Source organism: Prionailurus viverrinus, chromosome A1 (assembly GCF_022837055.1).
Source record: "Prionailurus viverrinus isolate Anna chromosome A1, UM_Priviv_1.0, whole genome shotgun sequence".
Lineage (NCBI taxonomy): Eukaryota > Metazoa > Chordata > Mammalia > Carnivora > Felidae > Prionailurus > Prionailurus viverrinus.
This window is the reverse complement of record NC_062561.1, coordinates 71,978,780-71,998,236: the sequence shown is the minus strand read 5'-3', so window position 1 is coordinate 71,998,236 and position 19,457 is coordinate 71,978,780. Positions and strand designations below refer to the sequence as shown.

General features: G+C 37.2%; 1 protein-coding gene across 5 annotated transcripts in view; it reads right to left on the bottom strand.

Annotated features, from left to right (window-relative positions):
• Positions 1-19,457, bottom strand: part of PCCA (propionyl-CoA carboxylase subunit alpha) — a 417,383-nt gene that overhangs the window by 136,793 nt on the left and 261,133 nt on the right. For all 5 annotated transcript variants that reach the window (XM_047863104.1, XM_047863113.1, XM_047863129.1 and 2 more), the window contains exon 19: positions 7,684-7,786. In XM_047863104.1, the coding sequence (XP_047719060.1) occupies positions 7,684-7,786 (103 nt within the window). The remainder of the gene's footprint in view (positions 1-7,683; positions 7,787-19,457) is intronic.

Here is a 19,457-nt window from a genome sequence, read left to right as displayed (position 1 = left end):
CCCTTAAGTTTCCATATAAATTTTAGTATCAGCTTGTCAATTTCTGGAGAAAATTTTTTTTTGGATTCTGGAAAGAACTGCATTGAATGTGTAAACCAATTTAGGAAATATTACCATCTGAACAACATTAAGTCTTTCAATTCAGGAATATGAGATGCTATTTATTTGGATTTCTATTAATATCTTTTTTAATAGTTTTTAGTTTTCACAGTATAAATTTATACCTCTTTTGTTCTTTTATTCTTTTGATGCTCTTAATGGTAACTTTTTCATAATTTTGTTTTTGGATTGTTCATTGCAAATAAGTAAAAATGCAATTGACTTTTATATATCTCTTTTGTACCCTGTACCCTTGCTAAACTTATTTTGTAATAATTCCTTAATGGATTTTTCAGAATTTTCTACATACAACAATATGTCATCTACAATAGAGATTTTTATAACTTTCACCAGTAATAGTTGCTTTGTTGCACAAAACTGCTGTTTCAGAAGTGGATCTCTGCCATTTAACTTTTAATATAAATTGTATCAATATACAACTTACTTGAAATTGGCAGAATGAAAGGAATCTGATTGTAATTTAAAACTGCAGCACAATCAGGAACACGACAGGGATGTCCATTCTCACTGCTGTTGTTTAACATAGTGTTGGAAGTTCTAGCATCAGCAATCAGACAACAAAAGGAAATCAAAGGCATCAAAATTGGCAAAGATGAGGTCAAGCTTTCACTTTTTGCAGATGACATGATATTATACATGGAAAACCCTACAGACTCCACCAAAAGTCTGCTAGAACTGATACGTGAATTCAGCAAAGTCTCAGGATACAAAATTAATGTACAGAAATCAGTTGCATTCTTATACACTAATAATGAAGCAACAGAAAGACAAAGAAACTGATCCCTTTCACAATTGCACCAAGAAGCATAAAATACCTAGGAATCAACCTAACCAAAGATGTATAAGATCTGTATGCTGAAAACTATAGAAAGCTTATGAAGGAAATTGAAGAAGATACAAAGAAATGGGAAAACATTCCATGCTCATGGATTGGAAGAATAAATATTGTTAAAATGTCAGTACTACCCAAAGCAATCTACACATTCAATGCAATCCCAATCAAAATTGCACCAGCATTCCTCTAAAGCTAGAACAAGCAATCCTAAAATTTGTATGGAACCACAAAAGACCCCGAATAGCCAAAGTAATATTGAAGACGAAAACCAAAACAGGAGGCATCACAATTCCAGACTTTAGCCTCCACTACAAAGCTGTAATCATCAAGACAGCACGGTATTGGCACAAAAACAGACATATAGACCAATGGAATAGAATAGAGATTCCAGAATTGGACCCACAAATGTATGGCCAACTAATCTTTGACAAAGCAAGAAAGAATATCCAATGGAAAAAAGTCTCTCTAACAAATGGTGCTGGGAGAACTGGACAGCAACATGCAGAAGAATGAAACTAGACCACTTTCTTTTTTTTTTTTTTTTTTTTTTTTTAATTTTTTTTTATTTATTTTTGGGACAGAGAGAGACCGAGCATGAACGGGGGAGGGGCAGAGAGAGAGGGAGTCACAGAATCGGAAACAGGCTCCAGGCTCTGAGCCATCAGCCCAGAGCCCGACGCGGGGCTCGAACTCACGGACCGCGAGATCGTGACCTGGCTGAAGTCGGATGCTTAACCGACTGCGCCACCCAGGCGCCCCAAATGAAACTAGACCACTTTCTTACACCACTCACGAAAATAAACTCAAAATGGATAAAGGACCTGAATGTGAGACAGGAAGCCATCAAAACCCTAGAGGAGAAAGCAAAACAAACAAACAAACAAACAAAAACCTCTCTGACCTCAGCCTCAGCAATTTCTTACTCGACACATCTCCAAGGCAAGGGAATTAAAAGCAAAAATGAACTATTCAGACTTCATCAAGATAAAAAGCTTCTGCACTGCAAAGGAAACAATCAACAAAACTAAAAGGCAACCGATGGAATGGGAAAGGATATTTGCAAATGACATATCGGACAAAGGGCTAGTATCCAAAATCTATAAAGAACTCACCAAACTCCACACCCAAAAAACAAATAATCCAGTGAAGAAATGGGCAGAAGACATGAATAGACACTTCTCTAAAGAAGACCCCCAGATGGCCAACAGGCAGGCACATGAAAAGATGCTCAACGTCGCTCCTCATCAGGGAAATACAAATCAAAACCACACTGAGATATCACCTCATGCCAGTCAGAGTGGCTAAAATGAACAAATCAGGAGACTATAGATGCTGGAGAGGATGTGGAGAAACGGGAACCTTCTTGCACTGTTGGTGGGAATGCAAACTGGTGCAGCCGCTCTGGAAAACAGTGTGGAGGTTCCTCAAAAAATTAAAAATAGGGGCGCCTGGGTGGCGCAGTCGGTTAAGCGTCCGACTTCAGCCAGGTCACGATCTCGCGGTCCGGGAGTTCGAGCCCCACGTCGGGCTCTGGGCTGATGGCTCAGAGCCTGGAGCCTGTTTCCGATTCTGTGTCTCCCTCTCTCTCTGCCCCTCCCCCGTTCATGCTCTGTCTCTCTCTGTCCCAAAAATAAATAAACGTTGAAAAAAAAATTAAAAAAAAAAAAAAATTAAAAATAGATCTACCCTATGACCCAGCAATATCACTGCTAGGAATCTACCCAAGGGATACAGGAATGCTGATGCATAGGGGCACTTGTACCCCAACGTTTATATAGCAGTACTTTCAACAATAGCCAAATTATGGAAAGAGCCTAAATGTCCATCAACTAATGAATGGATAAAGAAGTTGTGGTTTATATATACAATGGAATACTACTTAGCAATGAGAAAGAATGAAATACGGCCTTTTGTAGCAACGTGGATGGAACTGGAGAGTGTTATGCTAAGTGAAATAAGCCATACAGAGAAAGACAGATACCACATGTGTTCACTCTTAGGTGGATCCTGAGAAACTAAACAGGAACCCATGGGGAAGGGGAAGGAAGGAAAAAAAAAAAGTTAGAGAGGAAGGGAGCCAAACCATAAGAGACTCTTAAAAACTGAGAATAAACTGAGGGTTGATGGGGGTTGGGGGAGAGGGGAAAGTGGGTGATGGGCATTGAGGAGGGCACCTGTTGGGATGAGCACTGGGTGTTGTATGGAAACCAATTTGACAATAAATTTTATATTAAAAAAAATAATAATAATAAAAGATAAAACTGCAGCACAATTTTATGGCTATCAAAAAGGAAAGTTTTGACCTTTCCATAAGAAGCAAAAAAAAAAAAAATCTCATTTAGGAAAATGAGCTGAAAAGAGTTTTAAAAAAGATAAAAACAATTTTCATTTTTCTTAACTATACTAAATGTTTCTTTTCATCATTGAGATTTTTCTCTTCAACTATTAGCACAAAAATTACATTGCTGTGCCAAAATTCATGAGTTTGAGGATTCTGGATCCTGTAGTTTACAGGATCTTTATAAAAATTTCTATTGATGGCTCACTGTAACACAAAGGATATCTAAATCAATATCTAGGATCATATACTGTCTTCTGTTTATTATTTCTACTTACTAGTAGTTAACAGAAATATTAGGCAAAAAAATTTTAAGTGCATGTACAGTGCACACTTTTTCATCTTTAGGAAGGCTGAATTCTTGAGCTAATTTTCTTCACATCAAGAGTACTCTGACATTTTTCTTCCAAGTGAACTGTTTTCAGTATGAAGTTAGGCCATCATCTTTAAGATAACAAACGCACTATCATGAACTATTTTGACCAGTATCACATTACACAGAATAAAAGAGAATGGAAAACATCTTGGGAATACAGAATATAATCATGAATTAAATGTAAGTAAACATTAGTTTGTTTTTGATATTTTTAAGTTTCTCATCTTAATATGCTAAACAATATTTCAATTTGGTGTTAGCAGATTTTATACTCAGTTTTGCTATTCATTCTGACCCTTATATTCAAAATCAAAAATCTAAAACATAAAATATTTCACCCTATCTACTACTTCTTTTTTTTAAGTTTATTTATTTATTTTGAGAGAGCAAGCACACAAACAGGTGAGGGGCGTCGAGAGAGGGAGAGAGAGAGACAGAGAAAGAGAGACAGAAAATCCCAAGCAGGCTCCATGCTGCTGCCCGCAGAGAGCCTGACAGGGGGCTCGAAATCACAAACCGTGAGATCATGACCTGAACCAAAATTTAAGAGTCGTATGCTCAATGGACTGAGCCACCCATGTGCCCCCACCTACTGCTTCTTAACTTTTCCCCCTACCATGCTTCCTTTGTTTCCCAAAAGTTTCATCCTCACTACTTTTAAATTTTTTATCAAAAAATACTAATCTGTATTGATTTTTGCACTTAAAAAATTTTTACAAATCATATAATTTACTATCTTACCCATTTTGAAGCGTACAGTTCAGTGGTATTAAAGACATGCAGAGTTTTGTATATGCATCGCCAATGGCCATCTTCAAAATTATTTTCATCTTGTAAAACTAAAACTCTATGCCCTTTAAATAATAACCCTCTGTTTCCCACTCTCCCAGCTCTGGCACCACCATTCTATTTTCTATGAATTTAACTACTCTACATACTGTATGATTTGGAATCATACAGTATTTGTCCTTTTGTGTCTGGCTTATTTCACTGAGCTCAATTCCCTCAGGTTCCTCCATGCTGTGGCACGTACCAGAATTTCTTCTTTTGGTCTATGTGTCTGTCTTATGCGAGTACCACACCATTTTGACCACAGTTTTGTAATAAGTATTAAAATCAGGAAGTTTGAGCTTTCCAACTTTGTCCTTCTTTTTGAAAATTGTTTTGGCTATTTGGGGTCCCTCCCTTAAGAGTCCATATGAATTTTAGGACTGACTTTTCTATCTCTGCAAAAAATCGGTTGGTATTTTGATAGGGATTGTTTTGAATCTGCTGAACATGGGTAATACTGAAGCCAAATCATGGGTAATATTGACCTTATAACAACATTAAGTCTTCCGATCTATGAACCCAAGATGGCTTTGCATATATTTGTGTTTTCTTTAATTTCTTCCAGCAACATTTTGTAGTATCTAGTGTACAAGTCCTTCTCCTCCATGGTTAAGTTTATTCCTAAGCATCTTACTCTTTTTGATAGTGTTGCAAATGGAATTGTTTTTGCTTTGTATATTTCAAACTGTTACATAAATGGTATCATTAAGTGCTTATATTTTCACAGTCTTCTTTTTTACTATTATTATAGTCCATGCTTACATACTAAATATAGAACAATATGCACAAGGAGGACACATAGCATCTTCAGGATAGCTGTCACCTCTGGAGAGGGAAAGGGTGGAATGAGATACCATAAAGAAGGGATTTAGCTGTAACTATGAATTGTTTCTTTTTCAGTAAGAGATCTGTATAGAACATTTGTGCATTTGCAATATTTTCCTTATTTGAAACATCTTTTAATTTAAATTTTTTAGATTAAAATAATTTTGAAAATGTGGGGTATCTGAAGCATTACTTCAGGCATATGACTTTGCTTGTACCACTCTTGGGATCATGACCCTAGAGTGTCACCTTGAGGCCAGTTACTTTTTCTTGATGTGGCAGTGGATGATCTAGGAAACCAATAGTCACAGCTCTCCCCCCGAGACCCTAAAATCTGAGACTTCATATCAATGGGTCTTTACTTAGTCTGTGCTATTCATCTTGACTCTCTTCAATAACACTGATGTCAAATGAAACTCAATCCAAATATACTTAGGAAAAAAAAGACACTATCAGGATTACCTGCTTTTCATTAGGTTTGATACTGTAAAGCCCATAAATAGGGGTAAGTAGCTATTGATACTATGCATCAAGGTGGATATTTTCCAGGTAAATTTTTAATGCAATAATTTTGATGTGTTTTTTTTTTAAACAGCCCTGCTTTTCTTATGAGCTAAAAAGTAAAACAAGAGGTAATTCTACTGGAAAAATTCAAAGACACCATTTGAGCTGATGGTCTCTAGTTTTTCAACATGGAATCTGAAACAAGCACCAAGAAATAACAGCTCTAAGACGTAATCTGAGCAGTTTTCTTATTAAGGCAAGGCACTGCTTAGAAAAACAGTGTATTGGAGTATCAGATGAACAGTAACACTTCAGTGGTGACTCAGTACAGAACTAAAAATTATGCTAAGTCTACATTTTTGTAAAGTTAACCTTCCCTGAGGAAAATGTTATAATATTAATACTCTTTACTATTCAATACATATAATTTGCTACTCAACCTGATATACACTTAAGTCTCCACTTATAGAGCTACGTTTTTAAATGATCATATAGAAAGGAGGAACATAAGGAATCACGTAAGTACATCACAAAAAAATACATCATAAGACAATTGTTTAACTCCACTGCAGTTTTCACGTTAACAGAGTGGAGTGAAATACCTTTCAGGAACAAATGCCTCAGCAATTTTAGCACACAGAATGAATCCCAACACTTAAAGACAACCAAGGAGATGACCCTTCACTCATGAATGAATCTCATTTACGTGTGACTCTGACTACCACGTAAGAATGTAAGCTTCTCCAGTCTTAACAGCCTAGCACTTACCTAGCACAAGGTAGGAATGTAGTACAGATATGTTGAATAAGTGACTTCTCCTAACTCTGATGGTACTTTCTAGCTGGGATCAGGAAACTGCCACCAGGAGGTGCCTGGCTGGCTCAGTTGGTAGAGCATGTGACTCTTGATCTCAGGGTCACGAATTCGAGCCCCACCTTGGGGGCAGAGTTTACTTAAAAAAAAAATACACATAAAAGCGAAAAAACTACCACCCTATACCTCAGCTTCACCAGTTCTTTTCATGAAATCATATTATTTTTATTTTCATATCCTGTTTAAATCTTTTGATAAAAAAGTCATGTTTTCCAAACAACAAAATGACATTTCATTGCAACTTAGCCATGAGAAGAGAAATGTAGATTAATAAAATATTCATTGCACTAACTACCTAGAAGCTTCTGTGTGTTCAGGCTGAAAGTAAAACAGGAAAAACATTTCACAATATCATGATATTTTTCTGGCACTCACTCTCAAATCATATAATTTAAACATATCATTCATAACACAGTGTAAACACTAAATGTTAACGTAACACTGCTTAGTAAAGACCCGAATTGAACTAAAGCAGTTCTATCATGGATATTATCCAAGGGGTTTAAGTTCAAGTTTTAAATTCCTTCAAAACAAAAGGAATGTCACCACAAGGTAAATTTAGCCTCAAGAATGTCTCACACAACATGAAGTCTCAAGAAAATGTTATATAGGCTTCAGATGACTTGTTTTAAAAGAGTGATTACCTACCACAGCTATCATATGTTTGGAATTATACTTAAAGATGCTCTTCTCTGGGACAAAAACAAAAGTTTTACTTCTCAATAACAAAAGGAAAATGAATCAGGTGTCAGGAAGTGGGTGTAGAATGTGGCTAAATCTAGGAATGTATTTCCTAATTAACATGAGAGAACAAAACCTCCCATTTACATTCAGCTTCCTAAAGAAGGTGAAACAAGCACATTGCTGTGTTACAGACTCAAAAGATGAGAGTCGCTGAATACGTTAAAAATTGTTTGAAACAGGCACAGATCAATTTTCAAGACTGCCAAAAAAAAATAAAAATAAAAAAATAAAACTCACAGAGAATGTTGGCCCACTGTTTGATGCTACGACAGTATGAACTTCATCATGCAATTTTACTGAGAGCTGCCAGTTAGCCACTTGTGGTTGAATAATAGGCACTCTGAAGCAGAAAAAAAGAAAAGGAGTTAGTAATTTTACATTATTCTCTTAGTAAACTGATTTTCCTTTGGCGTTAAGTGTGCAGGGTAAAACTGCCACAGATTATATTTCAGAACATTATTTTAAAAGGCTCTGTCCCTGGAAAAAAGCTTTCAGATTTAAACTAGAGCAGTTAAAAACAAACATACAAAAACCACACAGACATTCCAAGGACAACAGTAATCATTCTGGGATAAATGTCCTAGTGCCATCCATTCAAATACCATTATCCATTCTATGAATTTGAGTTGCTTAACTATGACTTTCAAAGATTAACTTTATGCAATATTAATATCTTCTCAGTATTTTGCTACTGTTCCAGACTGTTTTCAAAAATTTACAACGTGAATCTTTTATTTTTCTGGGTTTATTGAGTTATGAGTGGTATGCATAAGAACTGCATATAATTAACACACAATTTAGTGAATTTGAACATAGTTATTCACTTGTGTTTCCATCACCATAATTAAGGTAATAAACATATCCATCACCTCCAAAAGTTCCCTTGTATATCCCTTCATTCCTTTTTGGTATTTTGTTTGTTTGGGTAAGAATACAATCTTAATACACAGGCCTTTTCTTGCCTATGATCCATATTACATGGTCCAGAAAAACTGGGTAAAGCAACCAGAGACAAAAACATTTTTAGAATACAAATATTTCCCACAATTTTTTTTTTTAATTTTTTTTTTTCAACGTTCATTTATTTTTGGGACAGAGAGAGACAGAGCATGAACGGGGGAGGGGCAGAGAGAGAGGCAGACACAGAATCGGAAACAGGCTTCAGACTTCGAGCCATCAGCCCAGAGCCTGACGCGGGGCTCGAACTCACGGACCGCGAGATCGTGACCTGGCTGAAGTCGGACGCTTAACCGACTGCGCCACCCAGGCGCCCCTCCCACAATTTTTTAAAGTAACAAGATTTTAATCATTTGTGAATTAGCCTAATTTAAATATTGCATGTTTTCATTATTTATGGTCATAAAGGAATATTTTACAAAGCAACTACACAGATACTATCCAGACTCTTGTCTTAAGTTATAGTTCCGAAAAAATGTTGCAGGTTATGTTTCAAGGTCACACCCCCTCCCATGAATTTCAAAAGGATTCTTTGTGTATTCAACAAAAACAAATTCAGGCACAAAAACTATGATTATAATCAAATCATCTCTAGACACAAGGTCTAATGGAGGATGATGGATAACTTAGGAGAACATTTGTATTTGGCCCACTATTTATTTTCTGAAAAAGAAGAAATGTCTTAAATACTCTAGAAGTGAAAATTATCGTTTTAAAATGTATCAACAAATCATTACTAATGAACATGGCAGACATGGACGATTCTTTCGGCAACTTAAATAGGGCTGTTTCAGAGGACAGAGCTTCACACATGAGAGCTTGAAAGAACAACAGGGGAGCATACAGGACACAGAGGAGGAGAAGGAGGAGGGGGAGGAAGAAGAGGAGGAGGAAGAAGAGGAGGAGGAGGAAGAAGAGGAAGAGGAAGAGGAGGAAGAGGAGGAGGAGGAGGAAGAGGAAGAAGAGGAGGAAGAAGACGAGGGGGAGGAGGGGGAGGAGGAGGGGGAGAAGACAAGTGTCACAGGGCAGAGTACTCCAGTATGCCAACACCCCACCCCCCTCTATTTTGTCACTCTATTCCACAGGCATCTAAGTTTGTCTCCTTCATTGGCCTGTAAGCTCCTAAAAGATAAAGATCATTCCTGGGGCACCTGGGTGGCTCGGTCAGTTAAGCATCCAACTTCAGCTCAGGTCATGATCTCGTGGTTCAGTCAGGCTTTGTGCTAACAACTCAAGAGCCTGGAGCCTGCTTCAGATTCTGGGTCTCCCACTCTCTGCCCTCCCCCACTCATGCTCTTGCGTGCTCTTTCTCTCTCTCAAACATTTAAAAAATTATAAAAATAAAGATCGAGATCATTCCTTATTTTTGTTTCCCAGGTCCCAGCAGAGTTTGGGGAGAAAGGGATGATGGGGGCAGTAGGAAGGAATCTGAGGAGCACCTACTATGTGCCGAGCACCGCATAGGAAAGGCCACGTCACCCAAGGGACAGAGTATGCCCCAGAAAGAGCATGGCCCCTGAGCTCTTGGCTTACTACCTGGCTCTTTTTGCATTATATAAAGGACCTCACCAGACTTCACTCTGTTTACCTTCAAAGGGGCTAACACCCCAACCTCTCGGGTTTTGTGATGACAAAATAACCTCCCAGCTATATTACTGGCAACCTAACTTTCTTAAGTCTTTACTATCCTTGACAATTATGTACCTCTGCTGCTCAAGATTGTTCCATGGTTTTCTACTTCATATCAGGTGAAATCTTAACTGAGTTACCTACCATTCAAGTTTCTTATAAATAAGGTCCCTCTCTTTGTATCCAGTTTTATTTCTGATTATTCATGACTTGCATATCTGGTTGCGCCAAAAACTTAAATTACTTCCCAAACCAAACCAAACCAAAGCAAGCAGGAGAAATAAGCACAGTGGTCACAAACCCAAGCTCAGGTAACTCGCACAAGTGGGTTAAAAACCCAGCCCTTTCTGGGGCGCCTAGGTGGCTCAGTCAGTTGAGCATCCAACTTCGGCTCAGGTCATGATCTCACGGTTTGTGGGTTCAAACCCCGCCTCGGGCTCTGTGCTGACAGCTCAGAGCCTGGACCTGCTTTGGATTCTGTGTCTCCTCCTCTCTCTGCCCCTCCCCTGCTCATGCTCAGTCTCTCTCTCTCCTTCAAAAATAAACTTTAAAAAACATAAAAAAAAAAACCCAGCCCTTTCATTAATTCATTCTTGAGCAAACTATTAAGTCTCAATCTCCTTTGAATCAATCTAGATATATAATAGTATCTGCATCACAGTGATGATGTACTGAGAACTAAATCAAACAGTACATGTAAATGTTAACTTTTATTAATTTGATTAGTCCCAACCATAGGGCTATATATTCATTTCCACCCACCCCCATAACTGAAATCCCTTTAAGGGAAACCCTGGATTCCTTCTGCTCCACAAACCAACAGATTTTTCAAGAAGAATATCATCTCTCTCATAAACTGTTCCCTAACCATATAGGTACTGACCATAGTACAAACAACTTCAGTGAGCTCCCTGCCACTTAACCTACATTATAGGCTTAATATTTTTCACAATTTAGTAGCCTGAAGGAGTAATTCTTTCAACTAAATGTGGAGACTCTTTTCAGTTATGCAACAAGCCTCTGTTTCCAGAGGAGCTGGGAAGTTAATGCTGACATCCGGTTGGAACCCAGACTGGATTTTCCCACAGAAAGCAAACCTACAGATGGTGGCGAGATACGGTTGCCACCCTTCAGAACCTAACTACTATTTATTTTTCCATTGTTTTATTTTGACCCACATCTGTTTCATATATGTTAGAACCTGCCCCAAGAGGGACCTTGTAGAAAGAGCACAGGCTCCTTTGAGTTAAAATGCTGGGGTTTAATCTCAGTCCATTCCCTTACTAACAAGGTCCCAGGGACTCCAGTACTTTGGCCCCAAAATTTCCACACCTGTGAAATACAGCTAGTGCAGCGCTGGGCAGGTGATGGGGGAGCTGTCGCTTCTTCTGAGTACACAACTCCTGAAGTGCCCTTTCCTAACAATTTCTTTTAAGGTGATGTGTTACTAGGAGGTAGGAAAGAGGCTTCACTGTGACAGCAAGCCCTTGAGATACAAGATGGTCACACCGTGGAATCTCTTCATGAGTTCACTCTTCTGCAAACAAAATCTGCTAAGATTCCTTCTGGCTTTATGTAAGTTTGAAAGTTTTGTTTTGTTTTTAAATAAAATGGATGGGGTTGGGCATACATGCCCAGTGTAAAGATCCATAAACTGGGCAGTAGAAATAAACTGTAATAAACTACAAATAAAGAAAGTAACATGCACCAGCCTGGAAGTATAAAAGTATATGTGTTCTATTTCTGCAAAATCATTGAGGCTATGTTAATAATTACTTTGAAACACTGATATCAATTCCACCAGCACAAACATGTTTATAATGGTGGCAGTTACATTTTACAGTTATATTTTAAATTTTAGAAAGGAGTTCCTTTATCCATCAAATCCACAATAGTCTCAAATATTTTTATGAACAACTCTCTGGAAAGGGAGAGAAAAAGTCCTAGAGTTTCACTTGACTCAGTTTAGTAATGTTACACAGAAAACAGCTTCTTTACTGAACTATGTGCCTAGTAAAAGAGGCTGACATCTGATCAAAAATTTCATCTGTGCAGCTTGTTAGTTACTTGAAAAGCTGTTATCATTTAAACTACTACTTCAAAAAACAAACAAAACCCCCAATACCCAGGAAAAGGGAATTCACATAAACAGAGACTCACAAAGCAAATCAAATAATAGGTCTTACCCAGACCTGTCCACTTTGATTATCATCAGCCAACCAGAATGAATATGCTCAATAAAACTGAATGTTTCTGTATTTTATAGTAAAAACGGTCAGCTGATTATCACAAATGTTAATGCTAATTAATGCATTTAACTTATTGGAATATTTTACTCAAAAATGTGTAAATAATACTAACCCAAATACCCAAATTTGGGTAACCAAATACCATTACATTTCATGTTTTAAGGCAGATTTTATGTAAACATAACTCACAGCATCTTTAGTTATCAAGGATTATAAACATCTCAAAACCATATCATGAGACACTCAGAAAAGCTGGTTTTCAATTGTGCCATTACCTATTTAAGAGTGAAACACTGAGTTAAAACAATGTTAGTGGTCAAAGAATCATTAAGCAATCCTTGATCATAACTTTCACAGTGGGTGGTCTGTAAAATGATCAAGAATAATACGCTGCATTCCATAGCCACAGAGGTCAGCTTCTGCATACAAATCTTTGCAGGAAGAAAAAGGCCTTCAGAAAAGTGGGCCATTCATCTGAACCAAGTTCAGAGAATTTCCAGCACGGTGAAAAGATATGTTATGCGAGCACATAGATGTATTCAGTGGGGGTAGACGGAACCAGCTACATGTGGCGACTACAAAGGAGCCCTCCCATGGTTCATGAATAAGTCGAGGAAATGATCAGAAAAAAAAAGAGAGAGATGTTTAGACAGATGGCCCACTTAAAATGCCTGAGACAGGGCATAAGCAATTTTAATGAAACTTTAGATCTAGCATATGAATTGTTTCTTATTTCCTCCAGGGAAAAAAAATCTAAAGAAGACAAAAATTCAGCAATTTGCTGAAAAACTCACTCTTAGCAAGTTGGGATGGAAAAAGAATTACAAATACAAGTTTTATTAGTGCAATAAATTCATATAAAATTCTTCACAGAGCCATCAGCTATCAAAATGAATATAAGCATGGAATGAACAGATTAAAGGAATTTTAAACAGAAGTCTACTGCCAAAGCAAACAAAAATCTAAGCCTTATTATGTGAGAACTTACAACACTCCAACATTAAAGTTCATCACTGCAGAAGAAAGATAAAAGCAGCATTTTCAGAGAAGCTCTTCAAAGCTAGAAATTGTCACAGTAGAGGAATAGAATCCTGCTTATATGCAATTTAAAATGTGTACATTCAAATAGATGAGGCTGTGTATCACAAAACAGTGCCCAGAAAGGGTTACAGAACACCCTCAAGTTTCGAGTCATTAGCATTACAAATAACACAAATGACACCTGAATCAGGAAACCGAATACTAATGTTACTTATAATCTTACAGATTTTAATATTATGCAAACCCTATTTCTTGTGCTACCAATCAAAGGCTTCAGGTTCTCAATTTAAATGCTGGGCATGAACAGTCAGGAAAGGCAATGGAGTTTAGCCTCTGCAAGCCCTGGTCATGGACTGACCACCAACCCCAAAAGCCATGTGGCCTTCCAAGTTACTTTTCCTCCTTGTGTCTCAATTTCCTGGTCAGCAAGCCCAAGACAGTAAGAACACTTTCCCCACAAGTTGATTAAAGAAGGTAAAAGGTGTAACACACTCAGATTCGTGCTTGGCACATGAATGCTAAAATAAGAGTTATTCTCATCATTTTCAGAATATGGTGAAATATCTGAAACTCTCCTCTATTATTGCAACCCCATTTTATTTATTTGAGAGAGAGAGAGAGAGAGAGAGAGAGAGAGAGAGAAAGAGAGAGAGAGAATCTCAAGCAGGCTCCATGCTCACCATGGAGCCCAACACGGGGCTCGATCCCACGACCCTGGCATTGTGACCGGAGCCAAAATCAAGAGTAGGAAGGTCAACCAACTGGGCCACCCCGGTGTCCCAACCCTATTTTTAAAAAAATACATTAATTTATGATTTATATACAGTGAAATTCAAAACTGTAAGTTCCATCATTTATCATTCCAATAAATCTGTCCCTTTCCCCAGTAGTTCAACTATAGATTAAAGCTTCACATAAACAGACTCCAAAAACATGCACTCGTGCATGTAGCTTTCTTTTCTTCCTTGCCCAATGCAATGTTTTGAGGCTCATTCACGTTAACAGTTCATTATTTATTGCAGAGCAGTACTCTATGGTACCAGCATACCAAAATTAGTTCATCCTTCTGCTGATGGGCATTTGGGCTATTTCCAGTTTGGGGCTCTTATGAACAAACCTGCTATAAACACTCTTTGTGTGAGCCTTTTTTGAAGACCGAAGTTTTGATTTCTTGTGGGTAAAAACTCTGAGAGTGGAAATGTGAGGGCAACCATGTTTAATTTTACAAAAACTGTCAAAACTGTCTTACAAGGTATTAAAACATATCTATACTCCCCCCAGCAATGGCACTTGCTCCATAGCCTTGTCACCATTTGGTGATGTGTTTCTACTTCTAGTCAGGCCAGTGGCTTAGAAACTTCTCATTACAGGTTAACATGCATTCCCCTTATGACAAATAATGTTGGGCACCTCAATATTAGTGCTTATTGGCCACTTGTTTCAAAATTTTGTCCATCTTTTTAATTAAGATGTTGGTCTTACTGATTTGTGGGAGTTATTTTTTAGAAAGCCTCTATCAGATTTAGGTCTTGTGAATATTCTGCACCACCCCTGAGGCTTATAAATTCTCTTAAAAATGTCTTACCTTCAGCAGTTTTTAAAAAATTAACAGACTTAATTTTTCAGAGCAGCTTTAGGTTTCCAGAAAAATTGAGCAGGAAGTAGAGTTCCTACAAATACCCTCACTCACCCTACCCTGGCTACAGTTATTACCATTCTGCATTGCTGTGGTACATTTGTTAAAATTGATGAGCCAAGGTTGATAAATTGGTATTAGCTAAAGTCCATAGTTTACACTAGGATTCACTCTTTGGGCTATACATTCTACGGGTCTGAACAAACGTATAATGACAGGTCTCCACTATTAAGGTTTCATATAGAATAATTCCACCTTAAAATTGCTCTGTGCTCTACCTATTTAACTTTCCCTCCATCCCCCTGAATCACTGGCAACCACTAATCTTTATTATCTCTACCATTTTGCCTTTTCCAGAATGCTGTGTAGCTATAATCATACAGAATGTAACCTTTTCTGATTGGCTTCTTTCACTCAGCATTATGCATTTAAAGTTTCTCCATGTCTTTGTGTGGCTTGATGACAGCGAATACCTTTTTATTGCTGAATAACAGTCCATTGTCTGGATGTACCACAGTTTACTTATCCATTCACCTACTGAAGGACATCTTGGTTACTTCTAAGTTTTGGCAATACGAGTGAAGCTGCTATAAACATTGACATTCAGTTTGTAGGGTAGAAACATTTTCAATTCATTTGAATAAATACCAAGGAGTACAAATACTGGATCACATGGTAAAAGGATGTTTCATTTTGGAAAAATACCTGCTAAACTGTCTTTCAAAGTGGCTGCACCATTTTGCATTCCCATTAGCAATGAATGAAAGTTCCTGTTGTTCCACAATTTGGTATTGTCAGTGTTTGGGATTTTAGTTATTCTAACAAACATATAATATCTCTTTGTTGTTTAATGAAAATTTTTAATATGAATAAAAACATACGCATTTTCCCTTTTATGCTCAGTGCTTTTATGTCCTTGCTAAGAAGTGTTCTGACTACAGCAAGGCCCAGAAGAAATATTCATGTTTTGCTTTAGAGGTTTTACAGGTGGACCTATGATTCATCCTTAATTTTCTTGTGTGATGGGAGAGAGAAGGAGTTTCATCTAGTTGTTTCAAGAAGACTTGCATACCAAGTTCTGCAGCTTTGTCCATCGGTTAAGATGGTATTAGCTGTTCTAGATCCCTTTGCATTTTCACAAAAATTTCAAAACAGGTCAATTTCTTCTCCTTCCTCCCTAAAGCAGCCCCCCTAATGGGGTTACGTTTGGGCTTGCACTGAATCTCTTCATTAATGGAGGGAGAGCAGACACCTTAACATTTTATCCTCCTATCTACAATAGCTCTAATTTATTTTATATTGTGAATTTCTCTCAGCAAAGTGTGGCAGTCTTGAACCTCCTTTGTGAAAATTATACCTATTTCTTAGTTTTATTAGTTGTATCACAGATTCCTTAGAGTTTTCTTAAGTAACCTATTAAGGTGTCCTGGAAAGCTTCCTTTCCAATCCTTAGGCTTTATTAGTTTTTCATGCCTTACCTACTCTGACAACTGACAGTCTTGAATTTATTTTGTTAAATTATTTGCCTACATTTTTATGCTGTTAAACAAAACTGTTAATTTTTATTTTCTCATTGTTGTTAGTTCACTGAAACAATTTATATGATTGACTTTTTATCCTGCAACTCTGCTAAATTTATTTCAGTAATTGTGTTATAGATTCCTTAATGTTTTCCATGCAAACTATTGTATCCTTGGTGAATAGAAATGATTTACTTCTCCCTTTCTGATCTCCATGACTTCTTATCTTACTGGGTAGGATCACTAGTATAAAGTTGAATAAAAGACACACACAGAATTCTTTCCTCTTCCCAATCTAAAGAAGACAAACTCCGTATTTTCAGATATATTTTACCCCATTTTCTGTCTTCTATTTCCTTTTGTAGCTCCAAATACACGTAAGTTAGACTTCCTGATCTTATGAACCTAGGTCAATGAGGGTCTCTTCAATGTTGTGAAATACCTTTTCTCTTCAGAGTGTATAGTCTCTATTCTTCTAAGTTTACCCATTCTGCCTTCTGCCAGCACTAACCAATATGCTTTTCAGCCTATCCAGTAAGTTTTCCATTGCAGGGACAATACATTTTACGATCTAGAATTTCTACTTGGTACTTTCCTAGTTTCCAGATCTATGTTTATATTCCCTATTAATTACTTCATTTTGATCTTTAATATTTGAAAATAATTTTAATAACTGTGCTAAAGTCTTATACATAACCCAGTATCTTATAGTATCATAGTTGGCTTCTACTAACTGTTTTTTCTCTTGACCATGGGTCAACTTAATTCTTGAATTGTGTGCCAAGTGAATCGTTTTTTGTACATCAGATTGTGGATATGTTGCAGAGACTGTAGTTTTCCTGTTATCTTCCCCTGAAAAATTCTGATTTTTATTTCAACAGGCAGTTAAATTACTGACTGATCACTGTGAAGTCATCAAGACTCACCTTTGTGTTGTGCTAGGATGTCTTTCTGGTTTTGCTTTTACTGAATTAAAACTCCTAATCACTTATTCCAGAAACAGTGTTTCTCCTAAGACATGATCCTTCTGGGGTTTTAATGGAAAATTCGAAGTGTTTACAAGCCCCTCAAATTTGATGAGGCTCAAATTCCAATCATTATCATCTGTTTGAAAGGCAGCAACACAACTTCAACTCAGTTCATTCAGCATTCCAGAGGGATTCATACACTGGGATTTGCAAAGTCTTCATGCATGCACATATCAGGAATCAATCATCTATTTGAGTGAAGCTAAATTCAGAGATAGAAATCTTCACTGTTGCTCTCTTTTTGCCATGAGATCCCTGCCCAATCTTCAGCAGTTCTTACAATTCTAAGCATCATTCTCCAAGACCTCAAGTCAATAAGATTGGGGCTAACTCCTGAGTTCTACCATGTCCTGATGCGCACATGCAACGGTGACCACCTTCAGGGGAAATGCCATACAAAGGTGGATCTCATCCAGTGTGTTTTCCTTCGACAAACACTCAAAATCCATTAAAATTCTGACTGGTTTTAGTTGTCATCCAGAGCCTTCTAATAATAGTTGTATATCTTCTCCAGAGCTTGCCATTGTTATTTGGAGGAAGGTTAATTGGAAATAAGCTACATAACCATTACAAAAAGTAGAAATTCTCTATGTTGATTTAACCTTCTTTCACTTGCATTCAAAGGCAGAGGAGGAAATAAAAATAGGAGAATACTGGATCACATATATATACCACTTCTACCAGCCAAGTAGTAGCCCAGGAACACTTGACTTCTGTACACGTTTATTCATGGAACTAAATTGAGAGCAGTCACATAAACATTTTATAATCATGAGAATAATCTTAAAGAAGATTCCATCATGTGAGAAGATACATCATCTCAGCTAATTCCTAAATTTTAAACTTCTATTATGCCAACAGGAAAATAAATTCTTAAATATAAAATACGTAAGTTTCAAAAATCGTAAGCAGTTTTATTGACATAAAGTTCACACACCATAAATTTAACCCACCTGAACTGCACAATTCAATGATGCTTAGTATATTCAGGGTTGGGTACCCATCACCACAGACAATTTTGAAACATTTTTATAACCCCAAAAAGGAAAATCTGAACCCATTAGCAGTCACTCCATAGTCACCTCCCCCTACACCACTACTGAAGTCCCTTCTATTTCAATAGCTTTGCTCATTCTAGACATTTCATAAAAATGGAAACAAAGAATTCGTGGCCTATTATGACTGCCTTGTTTCATTTAGCATAGTGTTTTCAAATTTCATCCATGGTGTAGGAAGTGCCAATACTTCATTTATTTTTTTTTATCACTGAATAATATTCCATTCTATAAATACATCCCATTTAATATTATTTATCCATTCATCATTTTGGAAACATTAGGGTTGTTTCTACTGCTCATTTACTATGGAAAATGTATGAACATTTATATACAACACTTCTGTGAACGTATGATTTCATTTCCCTTGGGTATAACCCTGGAAGTAGAATGGCTAGGTCATGCGGTAATGTCATACATTGTGAGAAACAGCCAAATTATTTCCAGGTTTGCACCATTTTACTCAAATTCCTACCAAGAATGTATGAGACTTTCAACTTCTCCACATCCTCACCAACACTTTGATATTGTCTGTCGTTTTTATTACAGCCACTCTAGTGGATATAAAATGGTATCCCATTTTGGTTTTGATTTGCATTTCCCTAATGACTAACGGTGCTGGGCCTCTTTTCATGGGCTTGTTGGTAATTTGTATATCTTCTTTGGAAAAATTTATATTCATGTCCTTTGCCCATTTTTAAATTGGGCTATCTTTCTATTATTGAGTTATATAAGCATTATTTACATATTCTGAGAAAAGTCTCCTAGCAGGGCACCTGGGTGGCTCAGCTGGTTAAGTGTCCGACTCTTGATTTCGGCTCAGGTAACGATCTCAGGGTTCATGAGTTCAAGACCACATCAGGCTCTGCACTTTCAGTGTAGAGTCTCTTGGGATT